Below are 20,926 nucleotides of genomic sequence, written 5' to 3'. Positions count from 1 at the left end.
CCGCCTCCGCCTACCGCCGGATCTCGGGGGCTTCCAGTGCCGAGCTCCGCCCGAGCAAGCTCCGCCTGCCCTTCGCTTTCACAACCTTCCCTGGAGGCCCCGCCCACTCAGCCTCCCTTGGCAACCGTCTCGGGACAGGCGCCTCAGGCTCCGCACGCCCCGCCTCCTCTGCTCTCGGTGCAGCCTCCCGCCCGGGCCTCCCAGGATGCAGCGCGCGGGCGGGAGGTTTGGAGCCGCGGGACTCTGCTTCCGCGCAGGGCGTCGGGAACGTGGCGCCCGTGGATGCGGAACGCCGGGCTCAGGTAGGGCAGGCGCATCGTCCCACACCTGTACCTGGCCTTCACCCGGCCGGCCGGCAGCGTTGGGTTGGCTTCCCTGGTGCCCTCTTTGCGGATAAGGGGATGGAAGCGAGCTTGCCGGGGCCTATGTCTATCACTCGGTGGGATGATGACTAGATTTTAAGTGCTTCCTCTATGGGATTAGTTCGCTTGAAACTTTCTTCACCCCCCGCCCCCACGAATCTTTCCCACCTGGAGTGTGAGAAACTTATAAGGATACAGGAGTGCTGATGCATAGGGGCACATGTACCCCAATGTTCATAGAGGCACTTTCTACAATAGCCAAATCATGGAAAGAGCCTGAATGTCCATCACCTGATGAGTGGATCAAGAAGATGTGGTCTGTATACACAATGGAGTACTACATGGCAATGGGAAAGAATGAAATCTGGCCGTTTGTAGGAAAGTGGATGAACCTCCAGGGTGTCATGCTAAGTGAAGTAAGTCAGGCCAGGAAGGATAGATACCATATGTTTGCACTCATCCGTCTAGTAGAGGACCATGGTGGCGGAGAGGGGGGGAAAAGAGGGAGAGGGAGGGAGGGAGGCAAATCGTGAGAGACTCTTGAATACTGAAAACAAACAGGGCTGAAGGGGAAGGGGGTTGATGGTCATGGAAGAGGGGCACTTGTGGGGAAGAGCCCTGGGTGTTATATGGAAACCAACTTGACAATAAACTATAAATAAAAAGCAGGGTTGTTGGAGGAAGGTGGGTGGGGAATGGGCTAAATGGGTATTCAGGAGTGCACTTGTTCTGGTGAGCACTGAGTGTTATATGAAAGTATTGTACTGAATCACTATATTGTACGCATGAAACTAATGTTGCACTATGTTATCTAACTAGAATTTAAATAAAAACAGGATATTTAAAAAAAAGGAAAGGGGGAGATTCTGCTGACCATTTAATAGTCAGATTCTCCTTACCTCTGTCACACTTGGATATTGATGAACCAGAGCACTGTGTTGATTAAATACTAAGTTAGCAAATGTTAGTATGTTTGATGGAGTTACTGAGTTCCCAAAATCTATTCTCATTTGGTATAATTCTTTTTTCTTTTGTTCAGCTTGATTGCTTCCCATTACTCTCCCTTCTAGATTACTAATTCGTTTCTCTGCCTCTTCCAACCTACTGTTCATTCTATCAAGCATATTTGTAATTTCCTTTGTTGAATCCTTTTTCTCGACTGTGTTATTGCTTATCTCTCTGTTAAGGGTCTCACTCCTGTCCTTCAAAATCCTTTTCTGTGTAGAAGTTACTTTTGGTTATTTTTAGTACTATTAAGAAAAACCTTTAATGTAAAGTAGGTAGTAAAAGACAAATTTTTAGATCTTTACCTCAGATTATATCATAATAGTGTTAAAAAAACCAATATATCATTTAATGCTAATAAAAGTTTTTTAGAAATCTGAGACCTGACATGTCTGTGGGAAATTTTAAGTAAATTATTATTCATATATTTTGTAATACAATATTTATTTCTTTAAACTAAATGAGAGTTCCATAAGTAAAAGCCATACCTTTGATTTACCTACTTAGCTTCTTTACCGAGACAGCTGAAACTGCTTTATGATACCCATTGTCCCAGATCTTTGTGGTCTTTGCCTAACAACAAGCCAGCAAGTCAGTGACTTTCGCTAGTTTGCCTTATGACACCATCTCTCCAGTTACTTCAAGTAATAGGTTTCGTGAAATTCTCAAAAACAGTATCATCACCTTAGAGAAAAAAATACCATGGAGGGATGTATTTATCTGTTACTGTATAACAAATAGCAGCTTAAAACAACAAACATTATCTCAAAATTGCTGAGGATCAAGAATTTGGGAGCAGCTTAGCTCGGTTGGTCCTTCTGGTCAGAATCCATCTAAGGGGCTGAATCATCTAAAGGCTTGACTGGAGCTGGAAGATCTGCTCTCCTGAAGCCTCACTCACAAGGCCGTTGGCAAAAGGCTGAGGCTTTGCTGACTGTTGGCAGGAAGCCATGGGTCCTTGCTGCGCGCACCTCTCCGCGGGGGTGCCTGAGTGACTTAATAACGTGGCCCGCGGCTCTCTGCAGGTGATCCAAGGGTCAGGTCAGTGTGGAAGGCACAAGTTGTCCCTTCTGCCGTATTCTCATGGCTGAGAGTGAGTCATAATGACCAGCCCTCACCAAGGGAGAGGAGAATTAAGTGCCATTTCTTGATGGAAGGAATTTCAAAGAATTTGTGAACGCTCTTTGAAACTACAACAAATGATGTATTTGGAATTCAGACAATAAGCTATGGCATCTCCAACTGGAAGGTAATTGCTGACTAATCTAGTCTGCATTTTAATAGGATTGCCCCTCAATTAAAGCTATTGCTATGAAGTGCTACCTTAAGTTAAATTTTTAGATGTTTTTGTGATACTTTTTTTTCAATTTGGTAGATTTTTATAATAAAAGAAGAAGACCTAAGCCTTTGGAGTTTCTCATTCAACAGAAGAAAACATTATTACTGAAGTGCAGATGACCTAGTTTTATTTCTGAAATGATTGAATTTCCTAGTGTAAATGATCCACAAGTAGAAAAGAAAGCATATGAGTTAGAGTTATTTATAGTGGAGAGAGACCTTCCAGCATTCAGAAACTGTTGGTGTGTGACTATTCTGATGTTTCCAAGAGCTGGCCATGATGGGGATGATAATGATAATGGATTGGCTAATCTTTATTGAGCACTTTCTACGTGCTAGGCTCTGTTTTAAGTTGGTTATATTAGTTAATTTCATACCTCGTGAGGTAATACTGTTACTGCACCCTATCATATGTGGATGGGAGGCGCAAGGGATTACATAGTCCTACATCTAGTAGAAGATAGGCCCACCATTCACACGGTTGTCTAGGTTCTCCAACCATGAGCAATTCTTAGCATATGCTGAGCAGTCAGTAGCCATTAAAGGAGTGAGTCTGCATATATAGACACTGAGTAAAGATCAACATCTTTCTCTTACATGTGTGTTCAGTGTAGTGGGTGTTCCTTTGTTGTAATTTTTTTTTTGCAGTTGTATTTGGCATGTTTTCTTTATTTTTCTTTATTATTTTCTTATTGACATGTTATATGTTTTAGGTGTACAGAGTACTGAGTCAACAATTCTATACATTATTCAGTGCTCACCATTGTAAGTGTAGTCACCATCCAGTGCTATTTCAATATTATTGACTATATTCCCTAGACTGTACTGTTCATCTCCATGACTTATTTATAAGTGGAAGTCTGTACCTCTCAATCCCCTTCCTCTCTTTTACCCGTTTCCCAATGACCTTCCCTCTAGTAACCACTAGTTTGTTCTCTGTATTTAAAGAGTCGGGGGGGGGGGGTTGTTAATTTTTGTTTTTTTTTTAGATTCCATGTATAAGTTGAATCTTATAATATTTATCTTTCTCTGACTTATTCCACATCATATAATATCCTCTAGGTCCCAGGTATCTATTGATAGATGGATGGATAAAGAAGATATGGGTGTGTGTGTGTGTGTGTATAAAAATATATATATATATATATATATATATAAATGGAATATTACTCAGTCATAAAAAAGAATGAGATCTTGCCATTTGTGACGCAAGAAGCGTTCCTTTCTTCTTAATCTACTTTACGAATTCTCTCAGGTTGCCTTGCTTATAATCAGTATTCTGAGGAAGGAGATGCACGCCAGGACTCTGTGGAGTTAATAGTGTAGGCTCAGCAGTCAGTGGCCCGTCTTTTGAATCTAGTGCCATTGCCAATTAGTTTTGGAACCTCGGAGAATTTTCTGACCTTTGTTAAAATAATAAAATTTGCCTAGTTGAGAGAAGTGATGATAAGAATACTTACTTTAAAAGAATAGTTGTACGCATTAAGTGGAGTTTTGTATTGTATGTGGCATATAAACCTGAATACCTGATACCTATTATTAATTCTGTGTTCATTGGAATGTTACTAATCCTCTAGTTTTTTCTACTTGGAATAGGAATAGTGACTTCCTTAAGGTCAAAGCTGCACTGTTTTTGCAAAGTAAGATTTAAAATTAATTTCTATTACTCTTACGGAGAATTTTTTTAAACCATAGTATGGTGTCGTCTCTTTTTCTTTCTGGGCTTTTCATTTTGGCCATAGAGTCTAAGAGCGCCTGTTTCAGGGAAGCAGGACCCCACGTGCCTGGGCTGTGGTAGCCGTCTGATTTGAATCATTGACTCCCTGAATTATCAATGTAGAGAGGCTAAGGCTGAGAGGAAAAACCCAGGTTTAAGTCAACAGGGTAGAAAATGAGGGGAAAAGAAAATGGGGAAATCAGAATAGGTTGGTAGGTTTGAAAGAGAGACAAAAGTGGAACCTTAAGAAATTCCCTGAGCCACAAGGAATGTCTTCAGGCACTTTCAGTAAACCACCTACAGATTCTAATAGATGCTGCTAACACATTCAGTTTCACATTCAGGTTTTTTGCATTGTTCGCAAACTGTTTTTTTAACTGTGTACAGGAATAATATTTGGGATGGGGTTTTTTGATAACTGTAATGTTCAGAGAGCATAAAAAGCTTTAAAATGTTAATAAAATTTATAGTTATTTATATGATATCTCTCTAAAAGAAACATGTTTTCTTTTCAACTGTCTACTTGATGGTAGTTCTCCTCATTACATTTTTAGGTTTAAAAGCATCAACTGGAATCAATTTGCATTTGAAAATTGGAGCAACACAAAGATTTGATACTGTGGAGTGACTAGCAAACAAGCAATGTCATCTAACGAACAAGAAAGGCTCTTGTGTTACAATGGGGAAGTCCTTATTTTTCGATTGTCTAAAGGGCATGTTGCTGGTAAAGGCCCTGTAGAGACACCCGTATTACATGTCAGGAGAATGGTATTTGACAGCGGAACAAGAGCATTTGTTCAGAAGTCCACTGGATTCTTTACGCTGAAGGGTGAAAACTCTCATTCAAAAATTATGTGTTGCAACTGTGTGTCAGATTTCAGAACTGGAATTAATCTCCCTCATATCATGATACAATGCAATAAAAGGAACACTTTCAAATATTTTCTTCTGTTTCTTCACAGCACCAATAAATTTGAAAAACGTTTGAGTTTTAGACTACGCCATGAGTTGAAACATGGTGTAAGGGTCCTTAATGGCCCTTTAGTTTTGTGGAGACATGCAGAAACATTCTACTGTATGTCTTCTCTAATGGGCAAAATTAAGACCCTGTCTGTTAATTTTTCATCTGTTGAGTGGGCAGGAGAGATTGAAAATCTAGGTATGGTGTTATTAGGGCCAAAGACAGGTCTTTTATCTGGGAAAGGATGCACCCAAAAGCTTTCAAAATCGGATTATGCAATTTGGAATACCAAATTTTGTGTATACTCCCTTGAAAATGAAAAAGTCATAAGTGATGCATACATTATCCCTCCTGCTTATAGCAGTGTGGTAACTTGTGTGCATGTCTGTGCAACTGAGAATGTCAACAACCAGTTAAGAATGTCTTTGATTGCCCTTACTCGAAAGAATCAGCTGATTTCATTTAAAAATGGTACTCCGAAAAGTGTGTGCCAGCTTCCCTTTGGAGATCCTCGTGCAGTTCAGCTGATGGATTCAGGTGAAGAAGAATTTTTCATCATATCCTTCAAGTCCAGTGACGTTTGTGCTGTTTCGAAAAAGAACTTTCAGGTATAGTCTTTAATTTCATAATCATTCAGTTGGTGTAGACTTAGACCTATTAAGCATTTATATGTTTCATAGAGCTTATCCTGAAGTCTTATTATCCAAATCAATTATTAGTACTGCACTTAAAATCATGTATGTTGCATCTTTCTTTCTTCTTAAAGTTTTCCAAATACAACTTGATGAAGGTTTTGCCTGGGCGTTTTGAGTCATAAAACCTTTGAGTTGTTTAGAAGTATATAGATATATAGCTACAATTATTACATATTTATTTATCTTTTAATATAACTATTTCTAATTTTTATAAATGTGGCAGTTAGGTGGGGTTTTTATAAGTTTAGTTATTTATTTTGAGAGAGTGAGCAGGGGAGGGGCAGAGAAAGAGAATTCCAAGCAGGTTCCCACGCTGTCAGCACAGAGCCTGATGCGGGTTTCAAGCGTATGGCCTGTGAGATCATGACCTGAGCAGAACTCAAGAGTCAGACACCTAACAAACTGAGCCACCCAAGGCACCCTTAGAGAATTTTCTTTTATTGGCTACTGGAAAACTTAAAATTATATATATGCCTTGCATTGTCTTTCCTATATTTCTATTGGACAGCACTATTCTAGAGCTGTAGATTGTAAATGTGTGTGCAAGCTCTATGGTATTTGCATGTTGAGCACATTGTTATTACTAATGTTTTCATGTAGTTAATTGTACTCCATGATACTCATGGTGAGGGCGGGAGGATATGGGTATACGAATAAGCTTCCTTTTTGCATAAGTGAAAAATCAAAGCTTTGGAAATTAGCCTTATATGGGGCAGATTGATACATAGAATGAAGTCTTACTTCTAGTCCTACTCTAAAACACGCCACCCTCTATCATCTAGATGATATGTCTGTGCTGCTGCCATCATTCTGAATGAGAGTTTTAGCATTTCTGCCTGAGGGATAAGGGGTATCTCATCCCCTTGGTATTAGTTTCTGGGGGACCACTCTGGAGGCTTTAAGCTTTATGGACCTTTAGGGAGTTGTCTTGTGTTTTAAACTTTGGGTCTCATGTTTTGATGTAAACTGATCACGTCTTTCCAGTGGGATAGGATGGTTCTAGATGCCCCACTCTTAGGATCCATCCCCTTTTGTGTCCCTAATAATGGTTATGTTCTCCTCCACCAAGGTTTAGGGTATTAAGTTCATCTTGACTCTTAAAAGTTATTCTGCTTTGAGAGCTTTTGAGGGTTTACCATTACCTTGTAGTTACCTAATGCAATTGAATTCCTTATGTAATTGGTTAGATCACAAATACATATCCACTAAGGCTTATGAGAGAGAGGGTCATCTTTAAATGTGTTGGAAAAAAAAAATCTTCACAAGAGTTATTCATGAGAAATCTCAGAATATCTAAAATAGTCATGAGAAATGTTCCCATTTATAAATTATAATAAAATTTTAATATAGAAATCAGGAACATGACAAACCCTGGAGAAACATGGATAAAATATTAAATTTAAGTACCTTGGTATTTATAAAATTATTGTTTAATTCCTTATGTTATCTGATCCCCAATATCTTCAGTTTTTAGTGTGTACACTACCATTTTCATTACTTGTTTATAAGATTGAAGATGACATATTACACCTACATGCAACAAAATGATTTAGTTTATTTTACATCTGATTTTTTTTCTTTCTCTATCCCTTCTTTCCCACTCTCTTTCAGGTTGTTGCTAAGTGGGAAAAAGTTAGCTCAGTACTGATAGATGACTTCATAGGAAGTGGAACCGAACAAGTACTGTTACTTTTTCGGGACTCCTTGAATTCACATTGCCTGAGTTCATTTACAGTAACAAATCTTGGCAACATAAACTATTCAGTAAGTTATGTATACTTTTTATATATGTTACTTTAAGAACCATTGTAGAACATTGATTGGAGTGCTTTAAAGCTTTTGGCCCAGTATTTAAATATTTGTAATTACATACAGTAAACTTCTTGAACTTTAAAAATATATAGATTGAATTTTTAAATATGTAAAATATTTATTTATTTATTTTGAGAGAGAGAAAGAGAGAGCACATGAGTGAGCAGGGGAGGGGCAGAGAGAGAGAGAGGGAGAGAGAGAATCCCAAACAGGCTCTATGCTATCAGGGCAGCACCAGATGCGGCGCTCGATGCCACAACCATGAGATCATGACCTGAGTCAAAATCAAGAGTCGGACCCTTGGGTTGCCTGGGTGGCTCGGTTGGTTGAGTGTCCGACTTTGGCTCAGGCCATTATCTTGCATTTTGTGGGTTCAAGCCCCGCATTGGGTTCTGTGCTGACAGCTTGGAGCCTGGAACCTGCTTTGGATTCTGCCTCCCTTTCTCTCTCTCTGCCCCTCCTGCACTTCTGTGTGCGCTCTCTGTCTTGCTCTCTCGTTCTGTCTCTCAAAAATAAATAAACATAAAAAAAAAAGATTTGGGCCTTTAACTGATTAAGCTACCCAGGTGCTCCCATATTGACTACACTTTTGAGATAAATTTGAAATACAGTATATCTGGTGTTCACTCACATGATAGTAATATCGTAAGTTAACTTTGTTGCTTCTGAAAATTCACATTGTATACCAGATGGTAACATTGAATTAATTAAGGAATAAAAATGAAACTGCTTTATTAAGGAACAGTTCATAATATCTTAAGGTCTTGGGCAGAAGGGAAATAATACCCCTGAAGTTTCACACCTATATAAAATATCTGAAAAAAAAAATCTGAGTCTCGGTTTTTCTTAATAAAATGAGGACAATTCTTATTTTCTCTAGTTGTGGGATTTTATAAAAATCTAGTAAGCTGATACTTTTTGAAAGAATATATAAATGTTAGGTCAGTGGTGGTAGCAATAATAGTTGTTTTTTTCTAGATACAAAAAAAATGATGGGGAATTTTATATTTTTTGTGTCATATAAGAGTGTGTAACATGGAAAACTGCCCTTTGGATAAACTTTAATTGTGTTCTGTTAATTCTATGAATTTTCAACTTACTTCAAAATTTCACTTTTAGTGTATTTTTTTATTTCGTAGAGTGAAACATTGGATTGCAGTGAAGATGACTTATTTGAAGACAAACAAAGGAATCATTATTTAATGGTTCTACCTCTGGAAAAAAGATTGAAAGTTGGTGACTGTTTGCTTTTTGTTTTTACTTCTTTGGGTTAGTGATATTCTAAATGAAGGAAAGAACATGGAGAGGAAGGATCTTAATGTATTAGCAACTCAGTGATTGGGAAAAATGTTATATCAAAGGATCTTAAGACTTATAAAACATATGAAGCTCACTTTTGAAAACACATTTTTTCTGGTCTTAAGGATCAGAATACTAATTGTATATCTTTTAAAAGAGAAGCAAATATGTGTGAAACATGAACAATTTGCCCTCGAATTTTCCCTACAAAGCTCTCTTAAAGAGTTTTTGTTTTTTTCCAAATGTATGAAGGTAATGCATATTCCCTATAAAATACTCAGACTGTTCAAAGAAATATTAAAAAGAAACTAATAATTACCTATGATTCTGCTACTGAGACATAACCAATTTTAACACTTTGCCATGTATACTCTTTTAGATGTTTTAAAATGAATATATGTAAATTTAAATAGAAATTTAATTATATGATGCATGTTCTTTTGTAACCTGCCTTTTTTCATTCATAAAATTTTTAAATATTCAGAAAAATTCAAAGAATAGTACTATAGTTTATCTCTAGTCCTCACATGGATATAACTAGTACTTTTAGAAAAGAATTGTGTGCTTCATCTGTGCTTTGTGTGCGTATGCACGTTTGTATGTACATTTTTGCAGAACTATTTAGAAGTTGCAAATACTGTAATACTTCACTCTTATGTACTTTACCAGGAATTGCCTATAAAATAAGGACGTACTCCTATGTAACCACACCATACTGTTATTACAGTTAGAAAATTAGTAATAATATTTTTAATGTTTTTTTTTAAATTTTTTGAGAGCCAGACAGCGTGAGCAGGGGAGGGTCAGAGAGAGAGGGAGACACAGAACCGGAAGCAGGCTCCAGGCTCTGAGCCAGCTGTCAGCACTGAGCCCGACACAGGGCTCAAACCCATGAACGTGAGATCATGACCTGAGCCGAAGCTGGACACTTAACCGACTGAGCCACCCAGGCGCCCCAGTAATAATCTTTTAATCTTATTTATTATTCTCTCTATTCAGATGTCTTTAATTGCCACAAAATTTTTTAAACATTTTCATTTATTTTTAGAGACAGACAGAGTACAAGTGGGTGAGGGGAAGAGAGAGAGAGAGAGACATATAGAATCTGAAGATAGGCTCCAGGCTCTGAGCACAGAGCCTGACACGGGGCTCGAACCCACACACCATGAGATCATGACCTGAGTCAAAGTTGGACATTTACCTGACTGAGCCGCCTAGTCTCCCTAAAAATTTTTTTATATATGCTTTTTGCAGGATCTGGTCAAAGTTTACACTTACACTTGATCATTATATGTCTTCTTGGTCTTTTTATCTAGAATAATGCCCCTCCCCGCTTTTTTACAGTGAGACTAATGAGGAGGCAAACCAGTTGTCCTTCCTTTTGGATGTGTCTGTTTCCTTGTGTTGTTGTTTTACTTTTTCATCTATCCCTGGCAAACTTTTCTGTAAATGACCGTATAGTAAATGTTTGTACTTTCCAGGCTCTTCAAATATTTTTGCAACTATTTTAATTATTAACATGAATTTACTAAATGTTTATTGAACACAGATATGAGTGTTGGCAGTAGATAATAAATTACCATAGTGGGCATGGTACCATAAAGGAAAATATTGATTATATTAAACTTTCATGCCCTGAGGGCACCTGGTTGGCTCAGTCAGTGAAGCAGCTGACTTTGGCTCATGTCACGTCATGATCTTGCAGTTCACGAGTTCAGTCCCTGTATCTGACTCTGTGCTGACAGCTCAGAGCCCAGAGCCTGCATCAGATACTGTGTCTCCCTCTCTCTCTGCCCCTACTCTACTTGTGCTCATTCCCTCTCTCTCAAAAAAATAAACATTAAAAAAATTTTTAAAAACTTGTGGTCTGAACAAAGTAAAATATATAAAAACACAAATTATGTAAATAGAAGTTGTAACAAGCAATAAAGGATTAATTTCCTTTGGATGTTTGGGTGGCTCAGTCAGTTGAGCGTCCAACCCTTGGTTTTGGCTCAGGTCATGATCCCAGGGTCATGGGATCAAGCCTGTGTCTTAGTGTGGAGTCTGCTTAAGATTCTCTTTACCTCTGCCCCTCTCTCTTAAAAAAATGATTAATTCCCTTAATATGAATATGCATTCTGAAACTTATTGCTGAGAGTATAAAGTGGTTCAACCTTCTCAGAAGGAAAGTTGTTATAGCTATTAAAATGTGGACTGGACATATCTTCTTGCTCTTACCATTTTACTTCTAGAAATCTGTTCTAAGGATATATTTGTACAGTAAACAAAGGTGATTTCATAGGAGTGGTTATATAGTATTTATAGACAACAAAATTCAGTCAATCTAAATATCCATCTTTAGGAGTTTGGTAGATCAGTTATGATATACCTGAACTATGGAAAACCATGAAGCTGTCGAAAAGAATAAAATAGATCTTTATACTGATTTAGAAATGATAGCAAAATAATTTAATTTATGAAAGCATGACTTTTAGAAATTCCACCTCTGGTAAGATGTCACCTAATTTATTTGGACCAACTTTTCTGATAAAAACAAGTTAAAATCATAGTTGAAATTTGTTTTTGAAATCTCCTTAAGAGGTTCAAAGAGCTAAAAATGTAAGAATAAATTATCAGCCAAACTTGAAAGACTGGAGCCCAGAGAGAACCCAGAGAACACTGATGCTGCTTTTGCCCTGGAAGCACTTGTGTCTGACCCGAAGCAGTAGTACCCTGGGCAGCTGGCGGAAATGAACACAAAATCCTCTCTCAAAACACACCTTTATCCAAGGCCTCGTAACTCTCACAAGTAATTTTTCAAAGAAAACGAGCTGCCCACAGAATAACTAAGTGCAGAAACAAGGCATTGTGAGCAGCTATTCACTGAAAATAACCAAATAGCATTTCTGTGAACAAAAAATATATTGAAATAAACAATGTCTCATCAGATGAGTTTAACAGTTGACTGAGAGATGCAGAGGAAAGAAGCAAACCAAACTATGTTAGAAAAATTATTCAGAACGTAACAGAGAGTCAGGAAAATATTAAAAAACACAGAGGGGAGGCAGGAATGTATGAAAGTGAATGAGACATGGTTGCATGTCCATTTTATTTCAAGTATCCACATGTTCTTACTAGCTCTCAATTTGGATAAAAGTGTTGGAAGGCCTTTTAGAGACTAACAAGTCTACCCTCCCCCTCCCCCATTTTACATCTGAGGAAACAAATAGTCAGAAACGTTCAGTGACGACCAGAACTCCAACCAGCATCCATTTCACCGTTCTTTCCCTTATGAAATTTGTTTCACTGATAAAAAGTAATTTACCTGATTTAAACTGTAATTTGAAAGAACAGAATTAAAAAACAGGATGCATTTTGTTTTTTCAATCTAGAAAAACATGTTATATTGAAAGCTGGATTACTACTTAGGTAGTCTCAGATATCCATCTGAAATGAAATAGCTTCTATCAATCCAAACACATGACTTTAAATTTTTAGTAGCAAAATATATTTCATAAATGTTCCATCCTTAGTAGTGAAATCTATTTATCTGGTATAATAAAAGGAGTGGATTTCTCTTTGCCCAGTCAGAGCCAAATTTTCTTTATTGTCTATAGTTAAGAGTTGACACTAGCACTGAGTTTTTTAGCACAAAATTAAACTTGTCACAGTTTGGGGGCTACGTGTTATCTTTAAAATTTGCTATAGGGGCGCCTGGGTGGCTCAGTCAGTTGAGAGTCTGACTCTTGATTTTGGCTCAGGTCATGATCCCAGGATCATGGGATCAAGCCCTGCGTTGGGCTCTGCACTGAGTGTGGAACCTGCTTAGGGTTCTCTCTCCATCTGCCCCTCTTCCCAGCTTGCATGCTTGCACGTGGGCGCTCTCTCTCTCTCTCTCTCTCTCAAATAATAAATAAATTTGGTATAGATATTATATTGCACAGAGGATTTCAAATAGTATCAAATTAAAAGTGACTATTTATACTCATAATGATGTCTTTGGTTTTTGAAGCAGAAATTATTTGATCAAGAAGAAAAACAGTTTACTTGTGGGGGTAGAGTGTTGGTAGGCCTTAATTTTTATTCATATTGATTAGATATTCATGTTTGTATTAATCGATTACTTAATTCAGTGGTGAAATGCTCACTGATACACTGGCATTTATATATCAGTATGATATATAAACTCTATTGCAGTTACTTGTCTGTTTTTTCCTTTATAATTACCTAACATTTATAAATAAAATAGTTTGGCCCTGAGAAGTATTCTTTGCTTTTCTATAGAAAAATGAATTAATAAACAAATTTGGAGAAAGTACTTTCTGAATTAATGGTATTGTCAGATTTCATTTGAAATGATATCTCTGGCAATGATATTTCTTTCTGCTTACAGGTTGGTTTGGCTTCTATTCAGGAATTACAGCATGATCTCTTGCTTAAGGAAAAATTTATTTCAAAATCTTGGAAAATTTTACTAAACCTGATTCAAGGGAAAGATGAAAGTACATCAGGTGCAGAGAAGGTAACATTCATCATGTGACCATTTTATCATTTTTACGAACTGAAAATCTACAAGCTATTGGAAGAGTCATTTTTTTTTTTACTTTATACGTTTTTCCTTTCTTAAAAAATTAAAATTTTAGTTAACATACAATGCAATATTGGTTTCAGGAATAGAATTTGGTGATTCATCACTTACATATGATACCCAAATGTTATAAGTGCCCTTCTTAGTACCCATCACCCATCTAGCCCATCTCCACCCACCTCCCTCTGTCAACCCATAGTTTGTCCTGTATCATTAAGAGTCTCTTGTGGTTTGTTTCACTCTCTTCTCCTTTATTCCCCCCACTTCACTTATGTTCATCTGTTTTGTTTCGTAAATTCCACATATGAGTGAATTCATATGGTATTTGACTTTCTCTGATTGACTTATTTCTCTTAGTATAATACTTTCTAGTTCCATGTATGTCATTGTAATGGCAAGATTTCATTCTTTTTGATGGCTGCGTAATATTCTGTTATATATATGCATATATACACACACACACATATATACATACACACCACATCTTTATCCATCAGTCAATGGACATTTGGGCTCTTTCCATAGTTTGGCTATTGTTGATAATGCTGCTATGAACATCGGGGTGCAGGTACTCCTTTCAAATCTGTAGTTTTGTATCCTTTGGGTAATTCCTAATAGTGCAATTGCTAGGGTGTAGCGTAGTTCTGTTTTTAGCTTCTTGAGGCAGACCTCCATATTCTTCTCCAGAGTAGCTGTAGCAGTTTGCATGCCCACCAACAGTACAAGAGGGTCCCCTTTCTCTGCATTTTTGCCAACTCCTGTTGTTTCTTGTGTTGTTAATTTTAGCCATTCTGACAGGTGTGAGGTGCTATCTCACCATTGTTTTGATTTGTATTTTCCTGGTTATGATTGATGTTGAGTTTCTTGTCATGTGTCTGTCAGTCATCTGGATGTCTTCTTTGGAAAAGTGTTTATTCATGTCTCTGCCTACTTCTTCACTGGATTATTTGTTTTTTGGGTGTTGAGTTTGATAAGTTCTTTATAGATTTTGTATCTGCTTTTTATAGTTTTACTCTCATTTTCCTTGTGGCTGACCAGCATAAGAACCTCTTTAGGTACCTTGCAGTTACTTATGTCAATACAGTAATGTAGAAAGTTAGCAAATCTCCTTCAACTTCATAAAAAATAGTATTTATGAACATTAGTTCCATACAGAGAAAGCATAGCAAAATTTAAAATCAAGAAAAGCTGGACATGGAGAACCTTGATACTACATTTTATTCCCTCAAGTTACCTTAGTGCCTAGCTCAGAATTCCTTCTAGATTGACCAGTCTTGCAGCAGTCTATGCCTTGTGTCTGTATTTCAGTCTTAGCAACATGAGGACTTGGGTCCAAAATATGACTCCATTAATGTAAGAATCATAACAAAAGCACATCATGTTGCTTTTCTATATTACTGTTCTAATCTCTTGGGAAAGCTCATGACAATCATTGTTAAAAGTCTCCCCGTTTTCCTTACCCCTCTCATCCCAGTGATTTGCCAGTATTAGAAATGGGGAAGGAATGTTTAGAAATTAGTGCACCGAAATTATGTGCAAGGCACAATTTGGGGCTGTTTACATGATTAATTTTAAAAGCATATCTGGCAGGTAGTAAAAATTATCCCAGGTTTCAGATAATGGCCTGTCTCAAATCTCACAGCTACTGGCAAAGGCATCAGATTCCTAGAAAGTTGTTCTGTCTACTATAATGTAAGTGTCGATATCTTTTTTTCAGTAATTACCACATAGAGGGACACTGTAGAGTAATGGCTAAGGTAGGGCATGGGCTCTGGAACCAGTCTGCTTTGGTTCAAATCCCAGCTCTGCCACTTGCTAGCCTCCTGTCTTCCTTATCTGGAAAATGTACATAACAATACTACCTACCTAAGGTACTGAGGTTTTTGTGAAGGTTAAGCAGATTGAATCCAGAGTAATACTGAGAATAGTGCCTGACACATCGTAAGCATTCAGGAGGTGTTGTGAGTCATTGATTCTTCTTCTTCTTCCTCCTGCCATTATAAGTCCCTATGTGTGTGGAAGTGAGTGAATATGGCCTGGACTTTGAGAATACAATTTTACCCCTAATTGATCAGCCATCTAAACATAATCAGTTTTATTTGTACAAAATTTTACAGTTATTATGTTAGTATAAGTCACTTTAATAATGATTGTATTGTTTTCAGCCTAGCTGGGACACATATTATCGATTATCTTCCCAAATGGACTCTGGACTCCACGTTTCTATCTCTGCTGGCTCTGTGTTTGGATACCCCCTCTTGTTTCCAATCAGGCCGTGCTTCTTGATCTCAGTAGATAGTTAATTATATATAGGTTGTATAAATTTTGCTTTAGTGATTTATATATAATTTATAATATAAAATGGTATGGTACTGAGAACAATTTACTTTAAAATATGTAAGTCATAAGACCTGACTGAAAGCTAATATACATCCTTTAGTTTTCCCATATTGGTAGTTTTTGTGGTACTAAGTTGTTAAACATGTTTTTCTTTAAGGCGCATCTTGTTACTCTTTGTGGTAAAGAAGAAAATCCTACCTGCACCTTTGATGAAAAGACCCCAGACAATTTTCAAGATTCAGAACAGCTAGTAGAGAAGATATGGTATCGTGTAATAGATGATAGCTTGGTCGTTGGAGTGAAAACTACATCTTCTTTGAAGCTGTAAGTATCATGATAACATTATCTTCACCGTCTAGAATAGCAGTGTCCAACAGAAAAACAATGTTAGCCACATAAGGAATTTTAAATGTTCTAATTAACCATGTTCAAAATGTGAATGGAAACAGGTGAAATTAATTTTTACAATATTGTATCCAAAACATTATCATTGATGAAGGGTAAACAATGTTCTGTATTAAAAAGAAGAGTTTATTCAAGTTATTTAGGGGAGTGTAGAATGCCATTTTTACTTTAAAGGTTGGGGTGGAGAAAGCTACCTCAGAAATAAAATACAGCATTATTTTACTGTTCCTTTTTCTTAAGAAAATTATTTTCCTACAGTTCAACGTATTTATAGTGTTTTTGCTTTCCTATTTCAAGAAAATGCTATTATAGGACCTTCAAAAATGTGTTTGGATTTTGCACTTAATTTTTTGGTATATTTTACATTTGAAATGACATCTCCTAGGAAAAGGGAGGATGCAATTTTGTTACTGTTTGTGTGGCATTTAATCATCTCTTTGTTTCTAAAGAATGAGCTTTTGGACTTAACTCTGGATGTTTTACAGGTCCCTGAATCATGTGACTTTATCACTGTTAATGGATCAAGCTCTTAGCTCCAGCTGTCGGCTTATTAAGTGTCACAATAGGGTGATCAAGTTGAGTAGGGATTTTTCCCCAGCTCCACGCTCAGTGCCATGTGAAATAGGATCAGAGGCAAAAAGGATGAAGTTGACTATTGATAGAAAAGAAGAGGGAGAGGAAGAGGAGAAGGATGAGGAAGGCTTTGTTGGTGGACAAGCATCTAAGAAAGAGTGTGTACAGGTCATTACTGCTGTAACACCTCTTTCACCACTTTTAGCGTTCTGTAATTTCTGTTGCATTGTGCTGCTACAAATTAGCAAGAGGGAAAATGGTAACTCTTCTGAAGATCACTATGTTCAGTGTGGCAGACTTTTTATAAGTCTAGAAGATCTTTCAAGTGGGAAATACCTGCTGACATTTCCAAAGAAGAAACCTATAGGTAATTTTTGTTGGTACTTTTCCCCTAATTGAATTAGAAAATTTTCAGTTGATAATGGACAGTTTAATGACGGAGCTTTTGCCATGTTTTTCTTGTAGAACGCATGGAAGATCTCTTTGCACTTCTCACAGTGTTTGAGAAAACTTGTTTTCAGGTTACATCACCCAGCTATTCTCTGACTTCAATGAAGACGTGGCTCCTAGAACACATGAAATGTGAAGTAATCAAAAAATTTCCAGAAATTTGCTTTTGCAAAAGGCCAGGAAGTTTCTATGGCACACTCTTCAACTGGAAACAAAGAACACCATTTGAAGGGATTTTAATAGTCTATTCCCGGTAATGCAAATCACATTGGAATATGTCCAAAGAAGTCAGTGCATGTGTGTGTGCTCCAAGAGGCGTCTCCAGAGTGGAGATCTGGGTCACTGGGGGACATGTTCAGGTCACTGGAATAGCATGAATGGATATAATTGGCCTCATTTGGAAACCAAAGCTTTTAACTTGATGCTCGTTTTGGGTTTTTTTTTTTTTGGTCGATTAGGACCTAATAGTTATCTTAAGATTTCTACTTATCTTTCTCTAATAATGAAATTTTAAAAATATAATACTGATCTTATTACTCAGAGGAAAAATGTAATCAGGAAGCAACTGATTAACATTAACTGACTTGGTAAAGGATATGTATATTTGATTGCTACAATCTGAATTATATCAAAGATCACCTGCATGCATTATTGGTTCTGTTCATCAGGAAAGGGTTTATAAATGAATATTAAGTGATTACTACAGTAAGTTGTACACGACCGCTTAGTGGTGTCCCGAGTTTTGTAATATTGTGTTTGTTCTTTTATTTCAGGAATCAAACCGTTTTGTTCCAGTGCCTTCATAATCTCATCGCAGCTCTCCCTACAAATTGTTTCTTCAAAAGGCTAAAACTGGGACATGAGGATCTCCTAAGTGATCGTTTGGCCTCACCTTTGGAGCAGGAGCTGGTGATCCTGGGTTCTCTTTCTTCTGCCGTAGTTAAGGTCAAAAACAACTTGGTGCAGAGTTGCGAAGCAAGCAAAGAAAAGAGTAGTGGTGCTGTGGCTGCTTTATCAGACAGGAAGGAAAGCATCCTTGCCTACAGGAAGCAGCTTCAGAGAGAAAAGACGCAAACGTTGCGGACGAACCTAAAAGTGAGTGGTGCCCTTTATAGAGAAATGACTTTGAAATTAGCTGAGGTTCAGCTGAGATCAGACCTTGCTGCACAGAAATTGGCTGGTTTATAATTACCATCTCAATTTGATTCTGTTATAAAATATGCTTTCTCTGCCTGGATATTTTGGTTCCACATTTGTTTCAATGTTACATTCTCTGCCTCCTTTGCAAAAATAAAGATCGAGGCGTGTACCGCTGGTGCACAGAACAGCATGCCCCAGCGCAGCAGTTCGCACCTGGGGTCATTTCGCGTCCCTCCACCCACCTCCGCCACCTACGGGTTTCTCTGTGTCTGAGAGGTAAGGGGGGAGGGGGGGCAGGGCTGCTATTCTCATCAAGTGGGTGGAGCCCAGGGGTGCTGCTAAACATCTTACCTCGCACAGGACAGCTCCCACGACAAACAGTGACCCTGCCCCAAATGTCAGCAATGCTGAGGGTGAGAAATAACTGCCTTAAAGTTAGCGCTGAAGTGAAGACTGAAGTGATCTAACAGTATTTTTTAGTCTAAACCTTTAAAAAACTTAGTCTTTTTATTGCATCCTGTTTAGTAAAACCTAGCATATAAAAATCCACTTCAAGCAGATAAACAAGGTTGTCAGGATTCCCAAGTTGCTGTACAGGTCAGCTCCTGTGGAAATTGAAATGGCAATGTCTGGGTGAGGCCATTCAAATGAAAATCTTTGAACCCCTTGTTAATTTAAATTTCATTAGAAAGCTTTTCTAAAATTGTTAAGTCTGTAGGAATATGAAAATTTTAGGGCATTTCTCTGAAAAGCATATTTCTTTCAAAAGGCTAAGCATACCTCATAAGCCACTATTTTAAAAAACTGAAAATGCCTTTAAACCGTTTGTAATTCCAACTCCAGGCCAAGGTAAGATACACAATTCCAACTAAAATAACTTGAGGAGTATGATGCTCCTTAGGGACTGAGAAATTTCAAAATAAGTGAAAATTCACTTAACAGTTACAAAGCGATTTTTAAGGGGTCCATTGAGCCATTTCAAAGGGTAAAGATTCAACCTATTCTTTTTTTTGGGGGGGGGAATAAGAATTCTAGAGTAATGAGAAAATGTCAGGAGAGAGGAAGACACAAAACGACATGTGCCAAAAAGAGTGTTTCCGATTCTTTTTCCCTAAAGTCCTGAAGTGAGATGGAAGTTTTGATCTCAGTTGAAAGAAACAGCTGATTATAGAAAGTGGCATTTTGTGTTTGCAGTTCTGAAGTGCTAATTTCTGCCATGCCTTCAAAATGCTTGCACCACATGATCTGGTGACACAGATGGGTTTAGAAAATATAGGTTATAACCTTCTCGGCTTGGTTTTTATGACTGTCCGCGTAACATGCTATGTCTTGTTTTTGTAAGCCGTTACGAGAGGAGCTAGAGCCCTACAGCTCTCTTTGAGGATTAATTATGGAAGTCTGGAAGTATTATATGTCAGCGGATACATTCCAGCTGCGTGGGACATGTTCTGAAAGAACAGCCATGTATAAAATATAGGAACTAAATTGTAAAATGGAGGCTGTCAGAAAGTAAACAGTTTAACTTTAATAGTTTATTGCTAGGAAAGTTAGAATAAATGAAGAAAAGCATGTTGCTTATTTTTTTATCTATAAAAGCAACCATGAAGTCTTAATCTATATACACCAGAAAACCTCTTTGCAAGTGGGTTTTGTACTCCAGTATATTTTTTCTGCCCACTACAAACAAGAAAAGGCAAAGGTTGAGGGATTGATGCCCTTGCCGCGGTCTCATGATTCAGTTCTCTTTGCCTGTGCCTGTAGGCACATTCCTCTGACCGCTGTCCTCCCAAATCCACACTGAAGTGAAAACGGGTGTTGTTTTAGAACAGAGCTCGCCATAGTTTTCGGACACCAAACTTTCTGTTGTCCTCCTGATCCCTTAACTGAGGAAGGTGCGCAACCCAGCTTAGGTAGGACTTTGTTTTGTTCAGTGACTAGGTTGAGGGAGGGGGAAGAAAGGTAACATTTATTAACTGCCAACTGTATCCCAAACAGTAAGCTAGAAACACACATACACACAAATATCCATACATATGTATGCTTAAATCCTTCACAGCAACCCATAAAGTATAATTAGTAGTATTGTCCTCAGTATGAAAAAAAATGTTAGGCCAAATTAAGGGTATGCGTGCAAACAACTTGATACTATATACGCTTGTTACAAATATTTTCAAAATGAGCAGCTCCTTTTAGAATTCTAATAATATATAAGCAAATCTTTTATTGTCCTTATGCCATCTCTTTATACCATATAAAATT

The 20,926-nt window shown here is 37.6% G+C and overlaps 1 protein-coding gene across 1 annotated transcript; it reads left to right on the top strand.

Moving 5' to 3' along the window:
* Window positions 1-116: 116 nt before the first annotated feature.
* FANCB (FA complementation group B) lies at window positions 117-18,914 on the top strand. The gene is made up of 9 exons (XM_029929992.1): window positions 117-302; window positions 4,977-5,991; window positions 7,690-7,842; window positions 9,030-9,122; window positions 13,565-13,693; window positions 16,257-16,423; window positions 16,990-17,444; window positions 17,543-17,780; window positions 18,301-18,914. The coding sequence occupies exons 2-9, from the start codon at window positions 5,065-5,067 to the stop codon at window positions 18,713-18,715; spliced, it is 2,577 nt and encodes an 858-aa protein (XP_029785852.1). The 5' UTR covers window positions 117-302; window positions 4,977-5,064; the 3' UTR covers window positions 18,716-18,914.
* Window positions 18,915-20,926: the final 2,012 nt, after the last annotated feature.

The sequence above is a fragment of the Suricata suricatta genome, chromosome X (genome assembly GCF_006229205.1).
Source record: "Suricata suricatta isolate VVHF042 chromosome X, meerkat_22Aug2017_6uvM2_HiC, whole genome shotgun sequence".
Classification (NCBI taxonomy): Eukaryota; Metazoa; Chordata; class Mammalia; order Carnivora; family Herpestidae; genus Suricata; species Suricata suricatta.
The sequence above is the reverse complement of the archived record's forward strand: the minus strand, read 5'-3'. Positions and strand labels throughout refer to the sequence as shown.

Bases quoted from the DNA above. Each gene is read 5' to 3' on its own strand.
- FANCB (XM_029929992.1), top strand. From the start codon at position 5,065: ATGTCATCTAACGAACAAGAAAGGCTCTTGTGTTACAATGGGGAAGTC. The intron at 17,445-17,542 runs GTAATTTTTGTT...TTTTTCTTGTAG, and splicing joins TCCAAAGAAGAAACCTATAG to AACGCATGGAAGATCTCTTT. The intron at 17,781-18,300 runs GTAATGCAAATC...CTTTTATTTCAG, and splicing joins ATTTTAATAGTCTATTCCCG to GAATCAAACCGTTTTGTTCC.